The sequence below is a fragment of the Saccopteryx leptura genome, chromosome 2 (genome assembly GCF_036850995.1).
Source record: "Saccopteryx leptura isolate mSacLep1 chromosome 2, mSacLep1_pri_phased_curated, whole genome shotgun sequence".
Taxonomy (NCBI): Eukaryota; Metazoa; Chordata; class Mammalia; order Chiroptera; family Emballonuridae; genus Saccopteryx; species Saccopteryx leptura.
This window is the reverse complement of record NC_089504.1, coordinates 347983250-348009441: the sequence shown is the minus strand read 5'-3', so window position 1 is coordinate 348009441 and position 26192 is coordinate 347983250. Positions and strand designations below refer to the sequence as shown.

Sequence of the window (26192 nt, the reverse complement as noted above, 5' to 3'; positions counted from 1 at the left end):
CTCCCGGCCTCCACAAGCCTCACCCTCACCCTCACCCTTCCTTCTCCCTCCCTCATTCCTGCCTACCCCGAAGGTCCCCCTAAGGTCCTCTGTTTCTCCTCCCTGTGCCCCAGGACCCAGCTCCTTTCTGTGCCCCTCCATGTCACTCCCCTACCTCCTACATGATCCACCATCAGGGCTGCCCTTCCTCTGATGGGATGAGGGAGCCAACTCTTCTGTTCAGTTCTCCCTTTGGGTGGCTGCCAGCCGGGGCTGATGCTAGGATTCTTACTCTCCAAACTCCTAGATTTGGGAGCAGGGTTGGGCTGGAGCTGTCGCTCTTTCCACACCCCCAGCCTCCCTTCCCTGACTGGTGGTTAGAATTTTTTTTTTAACTCTTTTATTTTCAAACTATTTATTGTCTTTAGCATGTCTTTCAAAATCTTTTTTTTTTCTTTTCTTTTTTTTTTTTTTACAGAGACAGAGAGAGGGATAGACAGACGGGAACGGAGAGATGAGGAGCATCAATCGTTTTTCGTTGCGCATTGCAACACCTTAATTGTTCATTGATTGCTTTCTTATACGTGCCTTGACCATGGGCCTTCAGCAGACCGAGTAACCCCTTGCTAGAGCCAGTGACCTTGGGCTCAAGCTGGTGAGCTTTTGCTCAAACCAGATGAGCCCGTGCTCAAGCTGGCGACCTCAGGGTCTCGAACCTGGGTCTTCCGCATCCCAGTTCGACGCTCTATCCACTGCGCCACCGCCCGGTCAGGCTGGTGGCTAGAATTAAAGAATAAGATCCAAAGTTGGAGTTAGGGGCTCTGGGCCCGGAGTCCCAGTGCTGCTGTAACAATCTGGGAGCTCTTGGGCATCAGTTTCCTTCTCTGAAAATCCAGTCATAGCAGTGGCCCTGCGCCACAGCGAGGGGTCGTGATGAGAAAAGAAGCACACTGTTTGTGAACCGTTAGGTGGGATAGAAATGGTGGTGGCGATTATATGCCTACTAGCTAAGGCCTCTGCCAGCCCCACCCGGGAAGGGGCCTGGGAAGGGAGAGAGCCAGGAAGGGGAGGAGGGCAGGGTCTGCCATCAACACAGGTTTCCTGTCTGACTCACATGCTGGAGTAAGGTGGGGGCCAGCTTGGAGCCCATTGTCAGCTTGGTGGTGGCCCATCTGGGTAGAGTGAATGGGCAGTGGGACCTGGGGAAAGGACACAGTCATACTTCTCCACAGTGATGGTGGGAATTCCCGTGAGCTGCAGTTTGCCTACCAAGGTTTAGGCCATAGTTCAGGGTTCAGGAACCTATGGCTCGTGAGCCAGATGTGGCTCTTTTGATGGCTGCATCTGGCTTGCAGACAAATCTTTAATAAATAATAATAATAATAATGTTAAAAATATAAAACATTCTCATGTATTACAATCCATTCATTTCCTACCGCTCATTTTCATGGTTGTGGGTGGCTGGAGCCAATCACAGCTGTCCTTCGGGACAACACCAAATTTTTATTGGATAATGCCTAACATACACAGGTTGTTGTATGGCTCTCACAGAATTACATTTTAAAATATGTGGCGTTCATGGCTCTCTCAGCCAAAAAGTTTCCTGACCTCTGCCATAGTTGATATGCTTGCAAATGTGTCTCTGTGGGATGTGTGGACCGGATATATATGTGAGGGTGTCCAAAGTGTGTGCATACAGAATGGAGTCCATATACAGTGTGTATATGAAGGGAATAGTGTGTAGATGTGTGTCTGTAAGGTATGTGGGCAGAGAGAAAGTGAGTGAGCAAGTAAGTGTGTGTGTGTGAGTGTGGTTGAGAGGGTGTGGGGTGCATGGATGAGTGTGTGGTGCAGGTCTGTACTGGGTGTGTGTGTGTGTGTTTATGTGTGTGCATCTATATGAGCGACATGTGTACACATGTGAATGTGTTTCTCTGGGCACAGGAAGCTGGGTGCCCTGTGTGCTGGTCGGGAACAGTGTGAGTTTTCTTGGGAGCGGGAGGGTGAAGGGGGTGTGCACGTGTGTGCCTGTGCGGGTGTGCAGTGTGACGGCGGGGGCGCTGTGTGTGTGGGTGTGTTTGAATGTGGGCTGGGACGCCGAGGCCAGGGGCCGCCCCGGAGGGGGAGGTGTCTGCCCTGCTCGGCTCGCCGGCGTGTCCGGACTCGGCGCCTTCAGCGGGAGGCGCGGGAGGCGCGGAGACGCTGTAGCCGTCCTGCCGCCGTCCGCGCGGGCCGGCCGTCCCCTCGGAGCCCTCGGGCCCCGGGCCCGCGGCTCTGAGGGTCGGGCAGGGACCTCTGGGGCCGGCCTGCCGCCGGGAGGGCCGAGGACGCCGCCCGCGGGGCGCCGAGGAGCGGCTGTGGTCCCCCGCGCGGCGCGCCCCGCTCCGGAAGCCGGGCCCTCAGCGCGATGGGGCCGGGGCGGCGGCCGGGACCGGGGGCCTCCGCCGGCGGCGGCGGCGCTCGTGGGCAGCGCCGTGTGGCGCGTGGAGCGCGCGGGGGCCGCGGGCTGGCGCTGGGAGCGCGCCGTCGGCGTGGACTGCAGCGCCCCGGAGCCGCGCTGCCTCTGGCTGCCCTGCCTGAGCCACAGCGACCGCCGCGCGCCCGGGCCGCGGCTGGCCAGGGTGAGCGCCGAGGAAGTGGGGCCCGGCGCAGGGGCAGGGGCAGGGGCAGGGGCAGGGGCTGGGACGGGCCTGGGCGTCGGGGAGTGAGTACCGGGGCAACAAACTCCCTGTGATCTTTGAGTTGTGTGTGCCCTGCATTCTGGGACCAATGCCCCGACTGAGGAGTAAGTGAGGAGCTGGAGAACTTTCTGTGAGGGTGGTGGGGTTGTGGCTGAGAGCTTTTCCAGGGGCGCTGGATGACAAACCTGTCTGGGTGGTGGCCTCCAGTGGGCTCAAGCCTACTGTTACAGGCCGTGCAAGGACAGAAAGGACCGGGGTTGTTTGAAGAGATGCTGGCACATACAGGATCCTGGGGAGTTTGGGCTGGCAGGGACCTTGAGCCAGAGGCCGGCAAGAATACTACTAAACAGAGTGGTGGGCACCGCTTTATCCTCCACCTGGTGTGGATCTGGGCACAGGGGCCCACAAGGGTTTTGTAGTGGGCAAAGGAGGCTGAGGTTGCAGAATGGGCCCCAGCAGGTAGTGAGTGATCTGTGGGTGAAGACTGACAGGGCAGGAATGAGGGGCAGCATTTCTGATGTGGGGGATCGACCAGGCTGGTAGGGCGTGAGTCACAGTGGGCACCATGCCCAGCATGAAGGCTGTGCTGTCTGCAATGACCTCTTTATGCTCCTGGGGGGAGGAGCAGAACTGGGTTCTAGTTCCTGGTGTTTGCCAACCCAGCATGTGTCCAGTTCTGTCTAATTTGTGGCCCGGGAGCCGTCTGCCCTTCTCCCAGAATCAGTTGGTAATTTTGGATGTCTCTTTCTTAATATGATATGGGAGCATTTGGAAATAGGTCTGGGGCAAGAGGGCATTAATCAGTGAGGCCCCTGTGTCCACTGAGCCTCTCCCTCTGTGTCCCCTTGTCTCTGTGTCTGCCTCAGAGAGCAGAGTTGGGGATGTGTGTGAGCTGTACCCTTTCCCAAATCTGTTCATCTTCCTAGTTCTCATTGCTGGTTCCTTCTCTGTTTCTGCGTCTATCACCTTGCTCCTCCTAAAGATGAGAGCAAGACCCAGTATTGTCCCAAGTCAGATGGAGGGAGGAGAAGAGACATGCGTGTATAATAGCATAGAAGGACTGAAGTTAAAGCTAAGGAAGAGAAGTGCCTACGGTGGAGCTGCCAGATCTGGCTGTTGATGGGGGCTGTGTGTCTCTTCTTCAGGCAAGGGTGTGCTGTCTGTGGCAGGGAGTTGATTACACTGACATTCTCACGAGCCTACTTGGAAAGGATGGGGGAAAGGAAACTGGAAAGAAGGGAAAGAGGAAAGGGAGAGGCTGAGATAAGGGTGGGGGACACCCGTTGTGCCTGGGTGAGGAGGAGACCTGAGAGAAGGCATGCCTACGGCCCTGGATTACAGGCAGGCCCCCCAGAGGGTGGCACCCCCAGGCAGCTGGCAGTTCCAGGCAGGATGTGTGTTGGGAGAGGAATGGGGGGCATGCGGGGACCTGTCTCAGCCACTTCTCGTCACTGGGGCAGCTGGTGGCTTAAACCTTAATCCAGGACACCAACAAAACAATGAGCCCTGCAAACAGCCTCAGCTCTGAGCCTGGGTGGAGGGTGTGGGGCTTCTGGAAGGAGGGGGCAGTGGAGGGTCTCCTGAGGCCCTCTTTTCTCCCGGGTCACTTCGTTGCCAGGTCAGCAGAGAAAGGAAATCCAAGGGATTTCAAACCTCAGCAGAATTCCCAGAGAATTTTCTCCTCTGGACTACTCAGACCCCATGGGACTGTGGCTCCAAGTAGGAGGTTCTAGGTTGTCACCATTGTTTGGAGGAACCGAGGGGCCATCACTGGCCTTCTAACCCCATGCTAGAATTCCAGCTAGACCTCCTGGACTGGGGTTGTCCAGCTTTAACCTGGACCCTTGCAAGGACAGGGAGTTCATAGCCTTATCCGGACAGTTTTTCAGATAAACATGTGAGAATGGTCACCTTGGCCCGGAGCGTCATTCAACTTCCTTGTATCTATCTCCCAGGTGGCTCTGTCCCCTGGGGCTTGTATGATGCAAGCCTATTACCTCTGTCATATTTTTCTTTAATTTTTCCAACCCCTGGCAGAATTCTCTAGCATAGTGCTAGGCACAGGGCAGGCTTCCTTCCACCAGATGTGTGACCACCAGATGTGTGAACAGGAGACTGGATAGATACACAATGGAATTTTTTTTTACGTGAAAGAGAGAGAGATAAGACAGGAAGGGAGAGAGATGAGAAGCATCAACTCGTAGTTGTGTCACTTTAGTTGTTCATTGCTTGCTTCTCTTACGTGCCTTGACCGGGGGCTCCAGCTGAGCCAGTGACCTCTTGCTCAAGCCAGTGACCTTGGGCTTCAAGCCAGCGATCATCGGATCAGGTTGATGATCCCACACTCAACCCCATGACCTTGGGCTCAAGCCAGCAATCATTGGATCAGGTTGATAATCCCACACTCAAGCCAGCGACTCTGAGCTCAAGCTGGTGAATTTGTGCTCAAGCCGGATGAACCCGCGCTCAAGCCGTATGAACCCGCGCTCAAGCCAGCAACCTCGGGATTTCGAACCTGGGTCCTCAGTGTCCCAGGTTGACACTCTATCCACTGCGCCACCACTGCTCAGGCAATGGAATTTCTTATCATCAGTACGTATGAGTGGTAAATTTGAGCTTTCTCTAGTTATTAGACAGGGAAGAAAAGGGGACTGAATAGTAAAGTGGGGGCTCCTCACCCCAGAACTGGTGGTCTTCTTTCCTCTGCACCCAACCTCACCTTTCTTTCCAGTGCCAAGGAGGAGTGAGGGATTGAGGACTGTTTAGGGTGAGGCTGAAGGAACTTCCTGTGGTCTGAGGGTTAGTTTAGGCTGCCGAAGGTGGGGGGGGTGTAGACCCCCCAAGGGAGGCCTGGCTTTTCACGAGGCACCTGCCTCGGCTGCCATCTTCTCCAGTCTTCCCTCTGCCTTTCTGTGGACACATCTCTCTGACACCCTCCTTTCCCTCTCCGTGTCTGAGCAGGGGACCTGAAGGGAACCCTCCTCGGGCACTGTCTGTTCTCTTCTCCTTCCTGCCCCAGAAACAGCCCCGTGTGTCCCCAAACCCGTCTTCAGACATCCTCTGCCCTGTCATCCCGGGAATCCCAAGTATTCCAGTGGGTCAGCCAGAGGGCAGTGAAGTGTCCCCCGACCCCACCCGGTTCCTCACTCAGTTCAGATGAACCAGCCAGGCGTCTAAGCTGGGCTCTGAAGCCTCAGGAAGTCCTGTCAGTTGTCTGATGTTCAGTCCACTCCCTTGTGGCTCTTAGTCCCCTACCGGTTCCCGTTGCTGCTCATGAAGGATGTGTGTGTGGGCCAGTCCGTCTGTGCATGTGTATGTCTGTATGCGTGGCATCTGCTGTGTGCATGAAACTGATTATGTGCAACTGTGTGTGCACATGTCTGCGTGTCCACAAAAGAGTGTGTATGTGTATTCATCTGATGGGTGCACTTTGCACATGAGCGTGCTTGTCTGGATGTTGTGGTGTGTCCTGTGTGCATGAGTGCGTGGGGATATATATGTCTGTGTCTGTATGTATGTGTCTGTCTGTGTGCACGTGTGCGGTTGTGCGGCGGCAGGAATGAGCTCAGACAGCAGCGAGCAGTGTGTGTCCAGTACTGGCACATAGTAGGTGCTCAGTGAACGTTTGGTGAACTGAACTGAACCAACGCCTGACTCACTGCAGTGAGTTATTTCCTTGGAGGCAAAGGTATCATGAGGGGATTGAGAGGAAAGAAAAAAGGAAACAGCTGTTGGGCTGTGAGGGTGACAGAGGAAGGAAGGGCTGAGGAAGAGGTCAGGGGCAGGGGAGGGTGCCTGGGACCCCATGGAGCACGTCCAGCCCCTCTCAGGTCCTCCGGGCTGCAGGAAACAGTGTGCAGATTGGGGACCGTGGGCCACGTCGCACTCACCCATCTCCCTGTGCTCCCACAGCTGCCACTGGGCCCGAAAGATGGGTGTTCTCCTGGGCACCCCCTCCCCTGGCAGGGGCCGCGGACGCTGCGGCTGCACAAAAGTCTCCAGGACGGCTTTGGCTTCACCCTGCGCCACTTCATCGTGTACCCACCCGAGTCCGCCGTGCACTGCAGCCTGAAGGTACGCCCGGCTCGCCCATGTCCTGGCCCGTCTGGAGGAAGCCTCGACGGGGAGAGGAGGCTGCTTTGCACCGTCCCCTCGCTCCGCCGTCCTTCCTCTGCATCCTGGGTCGATTCCATCTGCTTAGGAGGAGGGGACGGGTGGCTGGTTCAGGACAGGGAACCGAGAAGCGGGGGAGCCGGGATGCTCATCGCACCTCAGACTCTTGGTCTCTGGAAGGTGAACTACCTGCTCGGAGAGATCCAGTCCTAGGACCCCTTGTCCACTGGCCACTTCTGAGCTGGGCTTGTTGCTTCCTGTCCTCCTGAGCTCTCAGTGAGTCTGTCCCACACACCTCTGGAACCCCCCAGAGCACCCCAGACCCACGCCAGCCTCAGCTCTCTGTGCTGGGAAGAACCCTGGGCTGGGATGAGAGAGACCTGGGTGCAGCCCGGTGTGCCTCCTAACTCACTGTGGAGCTAGCTCCGGGCTGCATTTTTCCTGCTGTAACCCGAGGGCATTTCTCTGCTTGACCCCTGAGGGTTCTTCTGGCCCCCATTTAAATGACAAGTTCTCTGAGTCCAAGAACCACGTGTGCAGAAGCAACACATGAAGGGCCCTAGGTGGGAACCAGGCAATGAGCGTGGACCTCTCCTTCCCCCAGGGCAGGGACCAGCCGGCACAGCTGTTGGGGGACTCTCCCTTGGGGAACTTGGTCCCACTTGCGAGAGAACAGAGGCATTGGATTTCACTGCCTGCATTTGTGTGCTTGCATGGCTCTTTGTGGGCACATGTGCATGCACAGTATACTGGTCATATACACACGTGTGTGCATCTACACATGTGCATATTGGTGCCTGTAAATACAGGTCATGTGTATATGGCTGTGCAGCTCTCCTTGCCCGTATCTGAACGGGGGCGGGGGCGCTGCATAAACTATGCTCACTGGCTGCAGCTCTGGGTCTGAGTGTAACTGGGGGCTGACGGTGTGTGGGAGGGGCTCTGCCCCACCCTTTGATGCCCAAGGACACCAGCCCCCTAGTTTCCTTAGAACCTTCAGTCCTTTCTTCCCTCCTTTTCCAGAATGCCCCTCCTTCCTGGCCGCTGCCAGCTTCTCTCAGGTGTCCCTGCTGAGGGGTGAAAAAGTCAAAAACAGCCTGAGTGGTCTAGTTGGGTGGTGGACCTGTCTCCGAGACACCTAGCTCACATAGGGTGCCGGAAGACTGCAGGGTGGGGTAAGCCAGGAACAGGCTCTGTTCCCTTTCTGGAACCTGCCCAGGATTGGGAGCCTGCAGGGCGCTCAGCCGTCTACACGCATCTGTCTGCCTCTGCCACCGGCTCCCTGTGCTGTCAGCTCGTATCGGCGGGCACGCACCCCACACGGGAGGGCCGGGGCAGAGGGACTCTCCAGCAGTGCCCAGAGGCCTTCCTGTTCTGACTGGCAGGCCAGAGTCCTGTGTTCCAGTCCTGGCTCTGCTCCTGAGTATCTGAGTGGACCTGGACAAGTTCACCTGTAAAGTGGCTGATCTTTGGAGAGGGTTAGACAAGATGACTCCAAAGGTCCGGTCCAGCTCTGAAATGCCACAACCTGCTGGCCCGTGTGTCTCTCTGACCTTCTCCCTTTCTTTCATTTCTATGTCTTCCCCCAATCCAGGGCCCTTCCCCCTCACTCAGCTCTGGCCATCCCAGAGGCCTCCCAAATAGGGCCCCTTGACTCGGTTTCATAGCCCTGCACCTGGATGCCAGAATCCTCTTCTCTAACTGGAATTTTCACATCTACTCTCTCCCACACAAGGACCTTCCCTGGCTCCCTCTTCCTCTCATTGCAGACTTGGATGTTTTAGTCTGACTTCCATGGCTTGCTGGCGTGGATTTCCTTTCTCTTTCAGCTCAGTTGATTCACTCTGACATAGGCCTGCTTATTTCTGATACCAGGCGCCTGCATACTCCACTTCCCTCGCCCGGAACACCTTCCAGGCCTTAAAATCCCCTCCCCCAGGGGGACAGTCATCAGGCCTTCCCTCCCATTCTCTAAGAACTGATAGCCACTGTTTGCACTGGTCATGCCTGCTTATCTGTGTCTGTCTGGGTTCTCTCTGTGTGTCAGTATGTTTGGTTCAAGCTCCCTAAGGGAAAGGGTCATGGGTCTCCCATTGGAATGGGGGCTTTCGGATAGCTGAGATGTTGCTGTGGTACGATCAGCACGAGAGAGGGCTCGTGTCATTGGGGAATCATGGCTGGCAGTCCCTATAAACACCCCTTCTGCCCCCTCCAGGCACTGGGCTATTTGAAAAAGATAAGAGGGTATAGACCGTTGGCTGAGGGAGATTGACGAGGCCCGCCCAGGTGGAGCTGGGCCTCCCTCCCTCTGTGCTGCTGAGGTCTGGACTAAAGACCAACGCCCATCTCTCTGTCCCCTGCAGGAGGAAGAGAATGGAGGCCGAGGAGGAGGTAAGGAGTGGCGAGGGGCGAGCCCAGGGGCTGGGGCAGAGCCGGGACTCATCCTCCAGCTTCTGCTTCTCTCCCGCTCCCCCAAGTCAGCCTGGATTTTGCTGTGCCCCTCACCCTCGACTGCTGTTCCTGTCTTTGCTCTTTTCTGTGTGGCCACTCTGGGCATCTGCTCACTCTCTATCCTCCCTCTCTTTTCTCACATTTCTCTCTCTCTGGGCCTTTCTATTTCACACTGGAGTCGGCACCTGAGGGGCAGGTGGGTTTCTAAGTCCAGGCCCCTGCCCTGGAGTGACTCCCAGCCTAAACGGAGGCATAAACAGGGGCTGCAGGGCCTGGGGACTGCTGGGAGGGCGCAGCTGAGCTGGGCTGACCTTGCAGACAGAGACACTGGGGTTCTCTGGGGCATAAGGGAGCCCTGAAATAGTTATCTTTTTTTTTGTATTTTTTTTTCCGAAGTTAGAAGCAGGGAGGCAGTCAGACAGACTCCTGCATGCGCCCTACTGGGATCCACCCAGCGTGCCCACCGGGGGGCGATGCTCTGCCCATCTGGGGCATTGCTCCGTTGTGGCTGGAACAATTCTAGCACCTGAAGCAGAGGCCATGGAGCCATTCTCAGTGCCCAGACCAACTTTGCTCGAATGGAGCCTTGGCTGCAGGAGGGGAAGAGACAGAGAGAAAGGGGAGGGGGAAGGGCGGAGAAGCAGATGGGCGCTTCTCCTGTGTGCTCTAGCTGGGAATCGAACCCGGGACTTCCGCACACCGGGCTGACGCTCTACTGCTGAGCCAACCAGCCAGGGTCTTTTTTTTTTTTTCTTTTTCTTTTTTTGTATTTTTCTGAAGCTGGAAACAGGGAGAGATAGTCAGACAGACTCCCGCATGTGCCCGACCGGGATCCACCCGGCACGCCCACCAGGGGGCGATGCTCTGCCCCTCCGGGGCGTCGCTCTGTTGTGACCAGAGCCACTCTAGCGCCTGGGGCAGAGGCCAAGGAGCCATCCCCAGCGCCCGGGCCATCTCTGCTCCAATGGAGCCTTGGCTGCGGGAGGGGAAGAGAGAGACAGAGAGGAAGGAGAGGGGGAGGGGTGGAGAAGCAGATGGGCACCTCTCCTGTGTGCCCTGGCCGGGAATCGAACCCGGGACTTCTGCACGCCAGGCCGACGCTCTACCACTGAGCCAACCGGCCAGGGCCTCTTTATCTTTTTCAATATGAGCCCACATCCCCTGGCTGTCACCTTGCTGTTTCAGAGCCCCTCACTGGCACCTAGGTTCCTCAGGGTATTCAAGGCAAAACTCCTTGAACAGGCAGCCTTCCTTCTCTGCCACTGGGGTTTCTGCTGGGAAGCCACGGGGACACCGTGTCCCTGAGTCCCCGTTATAGAGGCCTGTGGTGGAGGAGGAGCCTGCTGAGCGAGAACAGGCCCGTTTCTCTGATGGAGACAGTTAGGAGCAGAAGAGTATTGCTGGGGGGTAATGTGATGTCGAAAGTGTGGGTGTTGGGTGTCTGTGAACTCCAGGGCCTTTCTGCAGCCCCCTGGTCTGTGGGTGTGGACATCTCTGTGTATGGGGTCTCTCCCCCGCTGGTATATCCACAGGGCTTATACAGCCTCTTTTATTGTACCCTTTCCTTCATCTTGTGACTTGTGTGTGTATCTGTCTGTCCCACCAGACAGTGAGATAAGAAGGGGAAGGACTATGTCTCTGTCTTTCTAAACCTACTTTTAGCTCAGTGCTGGGACGCAGGAGGCATACGGAGCAACTCTGCATCTGTCTGGTTCTCGTTCTCCCTGGAGTGCGTCTTCCTGTCTGATCTGGGCATCTCTGTGCCCCTGTGGATGTTGTGTGGGTCTCTGTTTGTGTTCGTATGAGTGGGATTATTCTCTGAGTGTGTGTCCTCTGTGTGTGTAGCTGTGCATGGGTGTGACCTTCAGCAGCTTCCCCAGCTAACCTGGCTGATGCTCACCAGGACCCTCCCGCCGGCACCGCCTGGAGCCCATGGATACCATCTTTGTCAAGAATGTGAAGGACGAGGGCCCTGCCCATAGGGCCGGGCTTCGCAGAGGTGAGCTGTCCCAGTTTTCGGGCCCACGGCACCCCTCTGTGCCTCTTCTCCCTACCCTCTGGTTAGGATGGGATTCTTGCACCTAGGTGTTAGGGAGGCTCCTGTCACCCACTGTCATCCCTACCGGGTACAAGGATTCTCAGGTGGGGCCACTGATACACCTTGGCCTCCTCACACGTGGCCTTGCCCTTTGTCCCCAGGAGACCGGCTGGTGAAGGTGAATGGGGAGAGCGTCATTGGGAAGACCTACTCCCAGGTCATAGCTCTGATCCAGAACAGGTGAGCGCCCCCTGCCTCTCTTCACCCACGCTGGTTCCTGCCCAGTGACTGGTCCCTGCACACCCCACCCCCTCGGCCCTGGGGCTGCCCTGGCGACCAGAGTCCCTGTTCTCCCAGAACCCGGTTGCCTCAGCCGGCCCTGACCCCCTGCCCTGTCTCTGTAGCGATGATACTCTGGAGCTCTCCATCATGCCCAAGGATGAGGACATCCTGCAGCTGGTGAGTCCTGCCCTGTAGCCTGAGGTGGAGGACTCCTGGGGCCTGGGGGGCAGGACGTAGCCCTTCTCCTCGGGCTTCACCCCTGTGCCGCCCCTCTGGGAGGCAGAGAAGAGAGTGGAGGGGGCAGCACCAGCCTGGCATTGCCCCGTCGGGGACGCCAGGCCCATCCCTGGGCTGGGGCCGGCTGTTGCTTCATTGAGGGCTGTTCTGTGTTGGGGGTGGGGGAGGCACGGGCCTTGGCAGACAGGATTCCTGCCAGGGTATCTGCAAGGAGGGTGGCCCAGCGGGCCCCACCAGACTGGCACGTTCTTGTCAGCTCCCGTGAGACGCCTGTCGTCCACACCCTCTCCCTGCCTGGCCCCAGTGAGTGTGACTCCTGTAGCTGTGTTCATACAGCACACCCCACCCCACTGCACTGTCTTTGCTCTCATTCACACAAGACACCATGCACCACTCCACACACAAGCAGAACGTGCCGGAGACCCTGCCACACAACACAGCCACTCAGCACCCTTGCATCTAGCATGCCACACACTGCGTGATGCACACACAGCACACCACAGACCAGCACACACACACCTCTCGGTGCTGCATACAGACCCCCTTAAATGCCACAGTACACCACAAACATTACAGCGGCGTAACACGCTTCTCAGTATCTCCGTCTCCCACAACACAACACATATACAGTGTATCGCAACACACACACTTGAACTTCTCACTACCAGTACCTGAGCACTCACTGACATCACACATTCTCCCTATTGTCCCAACACGTATACCCACAAACATCACGGCATGCTCCAGCCCAACACAGGGGCCAGCACTCACCAATATCGTGCTAACCACGCGTTACACAATCATGTGCGGTCCAAACACCTCCCCTTCAGCTCACCTAGGACTCGGCACTGGGCCCCGCAGATAGCACGGGCATTGCAGGCAGCGCATTCTGCACTCACATGTGTACCTGTTTACCTCACATACTCCGTGCACACATACACATGCTCACACACGTGCGCGTGCTGTCTCTCTCTGTGCCCCATTTCCAGCCCTGACCCAAAGCCCAGGGCAGTCCTCTGTGCCCAGGACCCAGTTCACTGGTCTCATGGGTCCCAGCCGGATGCCAGCTTGCTTGACCCCAAGGTCACTGCCCCCTCCCGCCAGGGGAGGGTGGAGCGGGGAGGGTGGAGCGCCAAGCCCAGGAGGCCCCGAGAGCCACCGTGTTGGCTTCTGCCCTGGACATGTTCTCACAATCACTGTAATCATAGTGCCATGCCTGGCACCATGCCCCTAAGGGAGCTTCCACCCCTGACCTCAGTTGTCCCCTTGCCATTCCTGGCGAGGGGGAGGCAAAGATGGGGACCCAAAAAGGTGCACTGCTCCCCCCAAGTCTCCAAGGCCCTGCCCATACACCCCAAGGCTGAGGCTGGGCAAACTAGGGGAGGGGTCCACAGGGTAGGACTTAGGGCGTGTCCGCCCACTCCCTTTTCAGCTGGAGGGGGGCAAAAAATGGGGAGGCAGCAGCCTGGAGCTCTGTTACCCAGGCACGGGTGGGCAGCCCCTGATGTCAGCATCTGGGGACCTCCGCTGGCCACCCCCATCCCCGCCGGCCGGAGGGTGGGGCCCAGGCATTCCTGTGGTTGGGAGCCAAGGCTGGAGGCCAATAGGGCCGCGGCAGCCGCTGACGCCACCGCCGACGCTGCGAGGCCCCTCCACACCCATCCTTCCCTCCCTCCTCCTCCCGCCAGCCCAGAGAGCCGGTGGGGGCCGAGGGCAGCCGCTGGGAGGGCAGACCGGAGGGGGGGCAGCTGGCGCAGTGGTCAGTGGGGGTTAGCAGGGTGGGGGAGGGTAGAGGCTGGCAGGATGCTGGCGCCACCGCCACCGGCGTGATGCGGGGAGCCCGCAGAGCCGGCAGGATGGCAGGAAAGAGAGGTATGTGTGTCCCTGGCCCGGGAGTGTTGGTCCGAACGGGGCTGAGTGTGTGGGGGTGTGGTTTAGCTCGTTTCATCACATGGTGTGTGTGCTCAGGACTGGAGGTGTAGTTATTTGTGCGTGTGTCTCATTGTGTTTCGCTATGTATGTGTGAGTGTGTCTCTGGGTGTGTATTTTCCTGTGTCTCCTGTGCTGTGATGTGTATATGTGCGTGTGTGTGTTTGGTTTCTCCCTCCCACCCTTTGATACTTCACCCTGAGCTAGGCCCCCAGGCGGCCCCTTGAGGGCCACACTAGCGCAGGGCCACAGGCCGCTGTCCCTGGGGGATGCCTCCTTTTTTGGCTGGCCTGGGCACTGGCCCTGTCACTCCTCAGCCATGCAGCGTCAGCCTCAGCTCCCTGAGCCAAATTCCAGGCCTCTAGTGGCAGAAGGTGGCCCAAGGCCCCTCAGCCAGTCTGGCCCCTCCCCCATCCTGGCCCAGAGGGAGCAAGAGGTGAGCTAGTTCCTCCTCAGCCCAGTGGTCCAAGAATCAGACCCCCAGCTTCCCACCCAGGGGACAGTGGGATGGCTGGGTTTGCCAATGGCCCACCCCCACACCCCTCCCTAGACACACCCCTTCATCGGCTTCCTTCTCTGTTATCTGCCACCTTAACTGGTCTCTGGTGGGGCTTCCCAGCTCCGCCCAAGGGGCTGTGGGCACTGTTGGACATAAGGAAACAGGGAGGCAGCTGAGGCCAGCATGGGGGGAGGACCCGAGAAAACAGATGTTGGAATGTTTGTGGCTAAAGGCAGTCCTTGTCATAAGTCTTAGAGAAATCCTGGCTCTTTCCCCAGTGAGTGAGTGAGTGTGTGTGTGTGTGTGTGTGTGTGTGTGTGTGTCTGTGTGTAACTCTCAAGGGCCTCTTATTTCTGTCCCCCACCCCACTCTCTTTGGAGTACACCTTCCTACTCCCACCCACTCAAGACTCCTCGGCTTGGTCTTCTGCCTTCAGGCCCTTCTCTGTCATCCTGAACTCTCAGGGCTGCTATAGCCCTGCCCTGGGGCACCTGCCAGCTCTGCTCACCTGCCTCTGTCCCCCACCAGGCCTACTCCCAGGATGCCTACCTGAAGGGGAACCAGCCGTATTCTGGAGAGGCCCAGAGCATACCAGAGCCGCCCCCGATCTGCTACCCTCGAAAGACCTATGCCCCGCCAGCCCGGGTCTCCGCCTGGGCCACTATGGTGCCTGAGCCCCTGTCAGCACTGCCCAGTGACCCCCGGAGTCTTGCTGTCTGGAGTGACCCGGGGCCCCGCGTCCCATCTGCTGCCCGCGCCCATTTGGACAACCCCTCCTTGGGGATGAGCCAGCCCCGCCCCAGCCCTGGTGCCTTCCCCCACCTTCCCTCAGAGCCCCGGACACCCCGTGCCTTCCCGGAGACTGGCAGCCGGGTGCCCCCAAGCAGACTGGAGTGCCAGCAGGCCTTGTCACACTGGCTGTCGAACCAGGTACCCCGCAGGGCGGGGGAGAGACGGTGCCCTGCCATGCCCCCTAGGGCCCGCAGCGCCTCCCAGGACCGGTTGGAGGACATGACTGCTCGCCACCCGTGGCCCTGCTCCACCTCCCAGGGTGCCTTGAGCCAGCTGGGCCAGGAGGGCTGGCACCGAGCTCGCTCTGACGACTACCTGAGCCGGGCCACCCACTCAGCTGAGGCACTGGGACCAGGGACACTGGTGTCACCCAGCTTCGAGCGCTGTGGCTGGGCTTCCCAACGTCCATCTTCCCGCACTCCTGCCTGCCCACCCAGAGACCTGCCTGGGCCCCAGGCCCCACCCCCACCCGGTCTGCAGGGCCTGGATGACATGGGGTACGTCGGGTACCGGAGCTACAGTCCGTCATTCCAGCGCCGGACTGGCCTCCTACATGCACTCTCCTTCCGGGACTCCCCCTTTGGGGGGCTGCCCACTTTCAACTTGGCCCAGTCCTCTGCGCCGTTTCTGCCAGAGGCCTCGGAAGCACCCAGGGTTGTCCGGCCAGAACCCAGCACCCGGGCCCTGGAGCCTCCCACTGAGGATCGTCGCGACGAGGTGGTCCTGAGGCAGAAGCCTCCGACAGGCCGCAAGGTCCCAATGCCCCCTGCAAGACAGATGAATCGTGGGTTTGGTGATGAGTCCCCAGAGCCAGAGACCAGCGGGCGAGGGGAACGCCTGGGCAGGAAGGTGGCCCCTTTGGCCACTACAGAAGACTCTCTGGCTTCCATCCCCTTCATTGGTGAGTGATGATGCAGGGGGCTGTCTTGGGAGACTTGGTTGTCTGCGCCCACCCACCTGTCACCGTGGCAAAACTCTGGGTTGGGTGCTGATAGGATCAAACTCTTTCTCTGTCTATTCATCCATCCATCTGTCCATCCATTGATCCACCCACCCACCCACCCATCCATCCATTCATCCACCCACCCACCCACCCATCCATCCATCCATCTATCCATCCACCCACCCATCCATCCATCCATCCATCCACCCACCCACCCATCCATCCATCCATCCATCCTTCACCCACCCATCCATCCATCCATCCACCCACCCACCCACCCACCCATCCATCCATCCGTCACCCACCCATCCATTTTTCCTTTCTTCTTTTTCTATCTTTGTCCTTTGTTTTTTCATTTCTTTCTTCCTTCTTTCCATTCTTTTATCCTTCCTTTGTTCCTTTCACTCTGTTTTCCTATCCACTCTCCAGCCTCCATCCATCCAGCAAGAATTTGTGTCAGGCACTGTGCTAGGCTCCATGCTGTGCTGGAGTGTATGACCCAACGGGGAGATATATGATCAGACAAAAGCAATCCAGTGGGATGGGTGTGTGGTGGGAGTACCGGGAGCTCTAGGAGACGGAGAAAGGCCACATAGCCTAGACTGGGGCATGGTGGCCAAGGAGAGAACCTTGGAGAAAGGAGGTTTTGGCTAAGCCTCGAAGGTCGAGAAGGAATCCACTAGGAGAAGAATGTTCAGGGAGAGACTAGAATATGCAAGGACCTGGAAGTGATGGAGGCAGGAAGCCCTTCCAGGTCATCAGGATGGGCCCAGAGGCGCCTTGTCAGACTGTCAGACTCTAGGGAGTGTGGACTTTATCCTGAGAGCAGAGGGGATGCTGAAAGCTGGCAGCCTCTAGAACAGATGTTGGATAAGGGAAAGGCGAGAGGGTGGAGAGGGTGGGCGGTTCCCAGGTTTCATGCCTCCCTGGGGGGTGATGCCTCACCTCCGTTTGGGAATGACAGGGAGCGGGGCAGGAAAAGGTTTAGGGTTTTCCAAATATGAGGCGCTCCCTGAGGGAGCAGGACGGACGGGGCTGGGTCCAGGAGCTTGGGAGGAAGACCCCACGCAAGGCCGTGGGTCCGGGAGCTTGGGAGGAAGACCCCGCGCGAGGCCGTGGGTCCGGGAGCTTGGGAGGAAGACCCCGCGCGAGGCCGTGGGTCCGGGAGCTTGGGAGGAAGACCCCGCGCGAGGCCGCGGGTCCGGGAGCTTGGGAGGAAGACCCCGCGCGAGGCCGCGGGTCCGGGAGCTTGGGAGGAAGACCCCACGTGGGGCCGGGAGCTTGGGAGGAAGACCCCACGCGAGGCCGCGGGTCCGGGAGCTTGGGAGGAAGACCCCGCGCGAGGCCGCGGGTCCGGGAGCTTGGGAGGAAGACCCCACGTGGGGCCGGGAGCTTGGGAGGAAGACCCCACGCGAGGCCGGGAGCTTGGGAGGAAGACCCCGCGCGAGGCCGTGGGTCCGGGAGCTTGGGAGGAAGGCCCCGCGCGAGGCCGCGGGTCCGGGAGCTTGGGAGGAAGACCCCGCGCGAGGCCGCGGGTCCGGGAGCTTGGGAGGAAGGCCCCGCGCGAGGCCGCGGGTCCGGGAGCTTGGGAGGAAGACCCCGCGCGAGGCCGCGGGTCCGGGAGCTTGGGAGGAAGACCCCGCGCGAGGCCGCGGGTCCAGGAGCTTGGGAGGAAGACCCCACGCGAGGCCGTGGGACCGGGAGCCAGGAGCTGAGAAGTGGTGGGCAGGGCGGAGGGGGTGAGCTCGCTGTAGTTTAGCCATGGAGTGAGGGAGAGGAGACCGAGCCCTGGCCTCCCGCGGCCAGCCTGCGGTCCGAGTGGGCAGACACAGCCTCAGTAAGCTCCCAGTCCGAGGGGGAAACTTCGCCCCTCCTCGAGGAGCCCCCAGCTAACGCAGAAGATGGTCTTAAACTTCGAGAAGCTCCCAGTCTGCTGGGGGAAGAGACAGTCCTTGTCCTCAAGAGGCTCCCGCTCTGGTGGGGGAGACACAGTTCCTGCCCTCTGTAGCCTGGCCTAAGGAGGGTGGCTCAACCCCTTGCCTGGGCGCTCTTAGTGGGATGGAGGAGGCAGGGCCGAGCCTCCATGACCACAGTCTGGTTGGTGGGCACCGTTGGCTGTGGACATGTTGTCAGCAGGGCGCTGGAGACCTGAGAGGCCTTGGGGATGTGGCCTAGGCCCGGGGCAAGGCTCGGGGCGGGGAGCAGGCAGGCTCAGCTTTCTACCACCTTCACCCACCACTCCTCCATTCTCACAGATGAGCCCACCAGCCCCAGCATTGACCTACAAGCCAAGCACGTCCCTGCCTCTGCTGTGGTCTCCAGTGCCATGAACTCGGCTCCCGTCCTGGGCACCAGCCCATCCTCCCCAACCTTCACCTTTGCCCTCGGCCGCCATTACTCCCAGGACTGCAGTGAGTGCGCCCCACATCCCAGCCCCACCCTCCCCTTGGCTGCCTGGTCCCCACAGTTTCTTTTGAGTCTGCTACCTGCTGTCTGACCTCTTCTGGCTGGCTTCGGCTCCTGGCCCTGCCCCGACAGGAGGGCTCCAGGGAAGCCGCAGCCTGCAGCCCCCCTGACCATGTGGCCCGATGCGGGCGGTTCTGCAGGCAGCATCAAGGCTGGCCGACGCTCCTCCTACCTACTGGCCATCACCACGGAGCGCTCCAAGTCCTGCGATGACGGGCTCAACACCTTCCGGGACGAGGGCAAGGCTCTTCGGTGAGGACGGGGGTGGGTCTGTCACAGCCGGCGGGACTGGGCTGTGGCGGGGCTCCCAGTCCTGGGGTCCTTGACACACCAGGGCAGTGAGCCTCCTCCCTGCAAGGCCTCTGAGCCTTGGGACTGGGGGGGATGGTTCAGGAGCCCTAACTCTGCTTCCCACATCCCTCACTCTCCGTCTTTGCTCCCCAGGCGCCTGCCAAACCGAGTACCCAGCTTGCGGATGCTTCGAAGCTTCTTTACTGATGGGGTGAGTGGCGCGCTCGTGCGTGCGTGCGTGCGTGCGTGTGTGTGTGTGCGTGTGTGTGTGTAGGCGAGGGTGTCGGAGTGCTGGGCGGGGCCTTGGCACAGGCTCCAGGCCTATGGCCTCTATCATCATCTGAAATGGGCTCTTCCGGTTCCCACCCTCTTCTTTCTGCCTGCACCACCCACCCACCCTCGTATCAACCACGTGACCCTCCCTCCTCCATGGGCTCTGTCATCACTTAAAGACACGGGCACCCTCCCGGCCAAGGCCTTGGCTGTAGTTCCGCTGCCTAGAATGCCCCTTTCCTGGCCCCCGCCCCAGCCACATGACTCACTTTTTCACTTTCTTCAGGTTTTCTAAGGCCTTCCATTACATTTCAGCCGCCACTCCTCTCCTGACACTTTATGCCTCCGCTTGCCACTCTGTTTTTCTCCTTAGCTCTTTCGTGTTCTGTAACTTATGCATCCATCTCCTTCCCTGCCTGTTCCTTCCCGGAACGTAAGCTCCATGAGGGCAGGGATCTTGCTGGTGTGTTCGCTGCTTGGTCTCTGTGGGTGCCGAAAATAGTGCCTGCACTTGGTCAGCATTTGAGTGGTGTCTTCGGGGACCAGGGACATCAGAAAGTGGGGGCACAGGGTTGAAGATGATGGAGAAGCTAGAGTCTCCAGCCTCAGCACCTGGGGAAACCTTAGGTCAGTTCTGAAATAGCCTTAACTCCTTGATTATGGACGAACAGGAAAAACTATCTTAATTCAAATTCTCAATATCTTTGGTTTGTTTAACACCTTGATGATACTGTCACCTGGCTTATTCCTGATAACTTCCTCTGCTTACTTAATTCTCTCTTAACATCCCTGGGGCTGGAGTCCTATTGACACTATCATTTCCTCTGTTTAACTCTTTGTGGACATGACTACCTGGGCCGCTAACTCAGTCTTTGTTGATGTTCCAACTTCCTCTGTTTATTTAACTTAGTGTTGACACAATCATTTCCTCTGTTTCCTTAATTCCTTCAAGGCTATAAAATTAAGGGAGGCTTCAAATTGGCTTTTCTGGCATGGTGAGGTATGTGGTCTGCAGGTCAGAGCCTTTCCTCCTTTCTGGCTTCCCCAGTACATATGTCTCATGACCTCAACCCAGAGGTTCAGAGAGGGCAAGAAAGGCCATGAGGCCACACAGCACAGCAGAGCAGAGTGCAGGCATACGCCAGGCTCGTGTGGCTGTGAGTGGTCCATGGGGTTCCTGAGATGCTGGCACTGTGGGAGACACACCTTAAAGTCACTCTCTGTTTTCTTGCTGCAGTCCTTGGATAGCTGGGGCACTTCCGAAGATGTTGATGCTCCTTCTAAGCGACACTCAACCTCTGATCTCTCAGACACGACCTTCAGCGATATCAGGAGAGAAGGCTGGTTATATTATAAGCAGGTCCTCACCAAAAAGGGGAAGGTAAGATGGCTGGAGGAATAAGGTGAAGGTGGATGGAAGCTGAAACCAGCAGAACTCTCCAGCTTCTCACCTCACAGCCTCTGGAGCCAAAGAGAAACTGGCTGAGGCGGTAGCAGGAGGCGTAGAGATTACATGCTAGGAAGAACTTCTGGGGGACCGAAAGAAATGAAAAGGAGGTCAGTTCTGTGGGATGGATCTGATCAAGTTGTGCTTGCTTGGAATTCTGACCAAAACCATCCCACAGTGATCCTTGGTTGATAGATCACCCCAAAAATGGCCAGTAGGGTTCATGAGAAATGATAGAGCAAGGCCAGAGAGATTCTTTTAGGGGAGGCTGGGGCCCCCAGAGAGAGCAGAGATCAGCCTTTAGTCTTCATCCTAAAGGCAGCTAAGCCCCTGGGGCCTGTTCCATATGGCTTCCTGGGGAGCGAAGTAGAGAGCGGCCAAAGTGGAGGCCAGACCAGTTAGGAGCTGCCACAGAGACCCAGGTGAGAGACTAAGGGGCCTGGGCTCGGGGCTGGAGGGTGGGAGAAGACAGGCAGGGTCCCTAGGGAGAGGGCGGGCCCCTGGTCTGTGGAGGTGGAACCCCCGCTCCAGGCCAGCGCGGTGACTGCGGGGGCAGTCGCTGCTGTGTCTCCGAGCAGGCGGGGGGAACGCTGAGCACAGTGACTGTCATACCCTGGGCTTGGCTCTTGACTGCCACACGGGTTGCTGGGGGGGACGCTTGGGTGACTCACCTGCCTGTGACTCAGTTCCCTCGTCTGTAATAATAATCCCTAGCTCGTATGCCTGTTGCTGAGGATTTTTTAAAAAAGATTTTATTTATTCATTTTAGAGAGGGGAGAGGGAGAGAGAGAGGGAAAGAAAGAGAGAGAAGGGGAGAGGAACAAGAAACATCAACTCCCATCCCACAGTGATCCTTGGTTGATAGATTACCCCAAAAATGGCCAGGAGGTATCACCCTTGGCCAGGTAAGCCTGGGGGTTCAAACTGGCAATCTCAGCATTCCAGGGCGACACTTCACCCACTGCGCCACCGCAGGTCAGGCTGTTGCTGAGGATTAAATGAGGTGGATTTACCCAGTGCCTGGCGTGGGGAGCTGCTATTCCGCTTGTTGCTATTACTTGAATTTTCCTCCCTGCCTTCTAAGGGTCTTGTATACAGAAAGAACATAAGCTTTGAAGCCAGACAGACATGGAATTCCTGCCCAGCCACTTATCAAGCATAAGGCTTTGGGCATAAGGTCCTTAACTTCCGAGCCCCAGTTTTCCGATCTGTAAGATGGAGACTATGTTTCTCTACTCCGAGGGCTGAAAGTGAAGGGAGATGTGTCGTCCAGACAGGGCTGGGTCATCTGCGCCCCATCTCCAGGCGTGGATAATGACTAAGGGTGTGGCCCGCCCTAATTCTCAGTTGAGGTTCTGGGGATTTCGGGGTGAGGGAGCCAGGCCAGTCCTGCCCTGCTGGGGTTCATGATGAGCAGAGATAGCTTAAGTTGCATAACAGTTACTAGTGCCTGGCTGTTATGAGGGGGGCGTCCAGGGCACTGTAGGTGATCCTAGCCTCAGTGCTGTGGGTGAGACATGAAGGCGGTGTGAGCATCCACCTAGCTGGGAGGGAGGGGAGTGGTCTGACAGGGGAGATGCCCTGCCGGATGGTCTGGAGAAGGGGGGCGGGGTGCTGCGTGGCTGGGAGACAGGGCAGGAGGTGGAGGCCACGGCGGGGAGTGGGGCGCCTGCAGGGGGAGCCTCGTCACTCAGGGCAAGTTTTTACCGGGGTTTAAATGGGGGGGAGATGTGTCTGAACCCAGGAGGCAAGGGTTGCACCTGTGACAGGAAGAGACAATGCCACTGCTGTTATCCAGGTGAGCAAGGGTGGGGGCCCTGACCAAGACTGTGGCGTGAGGCCAAAGGGGAGGGGACGATTTAGGGAGATTGAAGGGGAAGAAAGGTCTGGGTGTGCTGATGGCCGGGGGTGAGGGAGGATAGGGGAGGCAATGCTGGTTCCTGGGGTCCCAGCTTGGGCTTTGGGGTGGTGGGTTGTGGGACCCTCCCCTGAGCCACAGTCACTGGAGGGACAGGTTTGGGGAAAGGGAGCCAAGAGGTTCCTTTTAGGGTCTTGTGGAATCCAAGGGTGGAGGTGTCCTGGGGACAGAGGCTCCGAGGGTGTGGCGCTCAAGATGGAGACCCACCTGGATCTGTCCATGAGGGTGTGCACGGAGGCGAGGGCAAGAGAGAGGCTGCACCTTGAAAGGAAGTGGGGGGATGGAGGCCAAAGAGGAGAGCCAACACGATGGCAGTGGGCCAGGAGGAGTAATGCAGGAGGGGCAGCGGGGCCAGCCAGCTGTGTGGCTGAGGAAGGCGAGCCGGTGTAAACAAGCCCTTCTAGCCCAACATTTGAGCCCCTTGGAGGGCCTTTGAGAACTGCTGCCCCTGCGTGGCAGGTAGCCTGTCCCCAAGCTCCAGATGGCCTTGGAAGCTCAGCCATAGTGTCTCCTGGGCAGAGAGAGAGCTGGCTCCTTCCTGCTCGTTGGCCAGTTCTGGATAACAAGGGTTTCCACTCCCATCTTGGCCAGAGCTCAGTTTCACTAGTCCCCTTGGTACCATGGCCTGGGAGTTAGGAGACGGGTCCTCACGTCAGCTTCAGGCCCTTGGTCTGTTCAGGGTCCTGACTGCCAGCCAGATGTTGTCTGTTTCCACAAATTCAGCCTCTCTTGGGTGCCTCCCCCCACCCGATTACCCAGTTTCTTTCAAAGACATTGACTATCAAGTGGGATGCGTGTGTGTGTGTGTGTGTGTGTGTGTGTGTGTGTGTGTGTGTAACATGTCCCTGCAGCCACAGACCCAGCACTTGAGCTGGATGTGACCCTGGAGACCAGCTAGTTCACCTCCCATTTTAGCAACGAGGAACACTGAGGCTAGAGGAGAGGGCTTGACTGGTCCAAGGTCACCTATCTGGTTCAGTCATTTATTTATTTATTATTAAGTGGGAGGCGGGGAGGCAGAGAGACAGACTCCTATATGTGTTCCAACTGGGATCCACCCAGCAAGCCCTCTATGGGGTGATGCTCTGCCCATCTGAGGCGTTGCTCCATTGCTTGACAACCAAGCTATTCTAGCACCTGAGGCGAGGCCATGGAGCCATCCTCAGCACCTGGGGCCAACTTGCTCGAACCATGGCTGCGGGAGGTGAAGAGAGAGAGAGGGAAGGGAAGGGGGAGGGGTGGAGAAGCAGATGGCCGCTTTTCCTGTGTGCCCTGACCGGGAATTGAACCTGGGACTTCCACATGCCGGGCTGACGCTCTACCACTGAGCCAACTGGCCAGGGCCATGTTTCAGTCTTAAAAGAGGCACCCTTGTTACCACCTCATTCTTCTGACAGGTCTGTGGTCCCCAGGTCTGGTGATGGGCAGGGCTCACAGCCAGACGTGACTGTATTCACCCAGTTTGCTCTGAGGGCAGAGGCTTGTGCTGAGTGTGGAGTGGTACATGAGCCACCAGCCAAAGAAAAGGACTCTGTCTGAGATGGAGCCCCTGCCCTTACGGTGCTCTGAGGATGATTCATCAATTTATTCAGGAGATATTGATGGGCACTTACCATGCCCTGTCGAGGCTCTAGGATCTGGGGATATGGACTGAGAGGACAGACAAGCTTTCTGCCCTAAAGGTCTTACCGTATGCAGTACCAGAGAATTCCTCAGCCAGCATTGCCTGAGATTGCAGTAAGCACCCAGGGAAAACAAACAGGGTGACGTGATTGTCTTTAAGTCAGGGGACGTGACTGCCTATAGGAAAAAAATGGTCAGAGAGAGCCTTGCAAAGGAAGGGATGTTGGTGACATTTGAGCCCAGACCTGAAGGACTGGAAGGGGGCATCCACATGAAACAAGAGAAGGGGCTCCAGGCAGAAGCAACAGCAAGTACAAAGGCCTTAGAAAGGGTGAGCTTGGCTTGTTTATTGCGGAAGGCCCTGCGGCTTGATGCAGGGAGGAAAAAGGAGAGACCACATGACAGAGTCCTTACTTAGATCCGATGCCAAGATGGTGAGAGCCCATGAGAGGGCACTAAGCAAGGGAGAGACATGGTCTCAGTTATATATATATATATACATATATATATTAAAGATTTTATTTGCTGATTCTAGAGAGAGAGAAGGGAGAGTGAGGAGCCAGAAACAGCTCACAGTCGTTGCTTCCTGTAACATGCCTTGACCAGGCAAGCCCAGGGTTTCGAACCAGCAACCTTAGCATTCCAGGTTGAGACTTTATTCACTGCGCCACCACAGGTCATGCTCTCAGTTACAATTTAAAACCATGGCTGCAGCTGCTGGTCAAAGCACAGGTTGTAGAGGGTGAGAGTAGAGAGTGGGAAGGTTGTGCGGTTGTCCAGAAAAGAGGTGTTGATGGCATGGACAAGGTGGTAGCAGGAATGGTGGAGACGGGTGATGTTTGGGAAGCAGAGTGACTTCCTGAGAAATTGGATGTCAGAGGCGAGGAAAAGGGAGGAGTCAAGGGCAACGTTCAGGTGGATTTAATAAATTTCAGGTGGGCAATTGGGTGGATTTCATGAGCTGGAAAAGATGGGGTGGCAGGGTGGAGAATAGGTTTGATGGTGGAACTCAAGTGCCCCGTGCTAAGCAGTACCTGTGGGCCGTGCAAGAGGAGAAGCTGTACAGGGAGCAGGAAGTACAGGACTTGGGCTGGGGAGACACTGGGAATCACCGCAGGCAGACAGATGATGTCATGGGGGAGGCATGCAGGGAGAGGGAGCCAAGGACAAAGTTCTGGAGCTCCCATCCTTTAGGGCAAGGTCCCAGCCTCAGCTCTATGGACATTTGGGGTCAGATGGATCTGTGTTGTGGGAGCTGTCCTGAGCACCAGGGACTGTTAGCTCCCTGGCCTCTACCCAGTAGATGCCATAACACTTCCCCAGGTGTGACGACCAAAAATGTCTCCAGACGAACGTCCCCTGGGGGTGATTCAGCCCTGCTGAGAACCCTGGTGCAGAGGAGGTGACCAGTGGAGGAGAGTGAGCAGGAGCCAATGGAATTAGGAGGAAAACGAGGGACCATGTGGTCCCAGGTGCCGGCAGAGGGTTTGAAGAGGAAAGGCACGGACAAATGCTTTAGAGAGGTTAAAGGCACAGAAGGGACACGAAGCTGCTACATTGGAGGCGTGGGTGACCTGTGACTTCTGGGAAGGGATACGGTGTGGAGCTTTGAGTGAGAGGCAAGGAAGCAGGGAGAGTGAGTGCAGTTGACACACTCTTGACCAGTTCTGCTGTGAAGAGAAGCACATGTGGACTAGGAATGGCTTTATAAGGGTTTTATGTAAGGTGGCTCATGCTGGGTGGGGCCGGATTGCCCTCCCAGAGCCAGGGCTGGTTCTCTGGGGCATTGCCAACCTGGAGGAGTGTTGATGCTAGCTAGTCCTTAAGGATGCTAATTTTTAAAGTGCGGACCCTCTGGGGGTACTGAGAACGATGTCAGGGTGTCCTGACAGGTGTCCAGGCAGGTGAGAGGCTGAAAAAGTTGGAGGTTCTGGCCGGATGGAAGGATGAGGGACTCCTGGCGGGCCATGGGGTGTCTGTCCACTGTACACTGTAGACTCTACAGCTTCCAGCCCCGCCCGCTCCCGCTCCGGGCGGGGAGGCAGGCCCCGCCCCTCACACGCGCCTCCCCTGTCTCCCCCTCCCCGTGTCTCCCTGCAGAAAGCGGGCGGCGGCCTGCGCCAGTGGAAGCGGGTGTACGCCGCGCTGCGGGCGCGCTCCCTCTCGCTGAGCAAGGAGCGGCGGGAGCCCGGGCCGGCAGCGGCGGGGGCGGCGGCCGTCGCAGGTGAGG

General features: G+C 57.8%; 1 protein-coding gene across 5 annotated transcripts in view; it reads left to right on the top strand.

The window, feature by feature from the left end:
- ARHGAP23 (Rho GTPase activating protein 23) overlaps positions 1-26192 on the top strand; it is an 81519-nt gene that overhangs the window by 28710 nt on the left and 26617 nt on the right. For 2 of the 5 annotated variants that reach the window (XM_066364379.1, XM_066364378.1), the window contains exons 2-12: positions 6573-6734; positions 9137-9164; positions 11128-11223; positions 11424-11502; positions 11667-11721; positions 14738-15902; positions 18200-18355; positions 18551-18662; positions 18855-18912; positions 20212-20355; positions 26063-26192. The exon at positions 26063-26192 is cut by the window's right edge and continues 185 nt beyond it. In XM_066364379.1, coding sequence (XP_066220476.1) covers positions 6573-6734; positions 9137-9164; positions 11128-11223; positions 11424-11502; positions 11667-11721; positions 14738-15902; positions 18200-18355; positions 18551-18662; positions 18855-18912; positions 20212-20355; positions 26063-26192 — 2185 coding nt within the window. Of the gene's footprint in view, positions 1-2146; positions 2601-6572; positions 6735-9136; positions 9165-11127; positions 11224-11423; positions 11503-11666; positions 11722-13547; positions 13654-14737; positions 15903-18199; positions 18356-18550; positions 18663-18854; positions 18913-20211; positions 20356-26062 lie in introns of those variants that run through there. The other 3 variants (XM_066364380.1, XM_066364382.1, XM_066364383.1) reach the window with 3 other exon arrangements.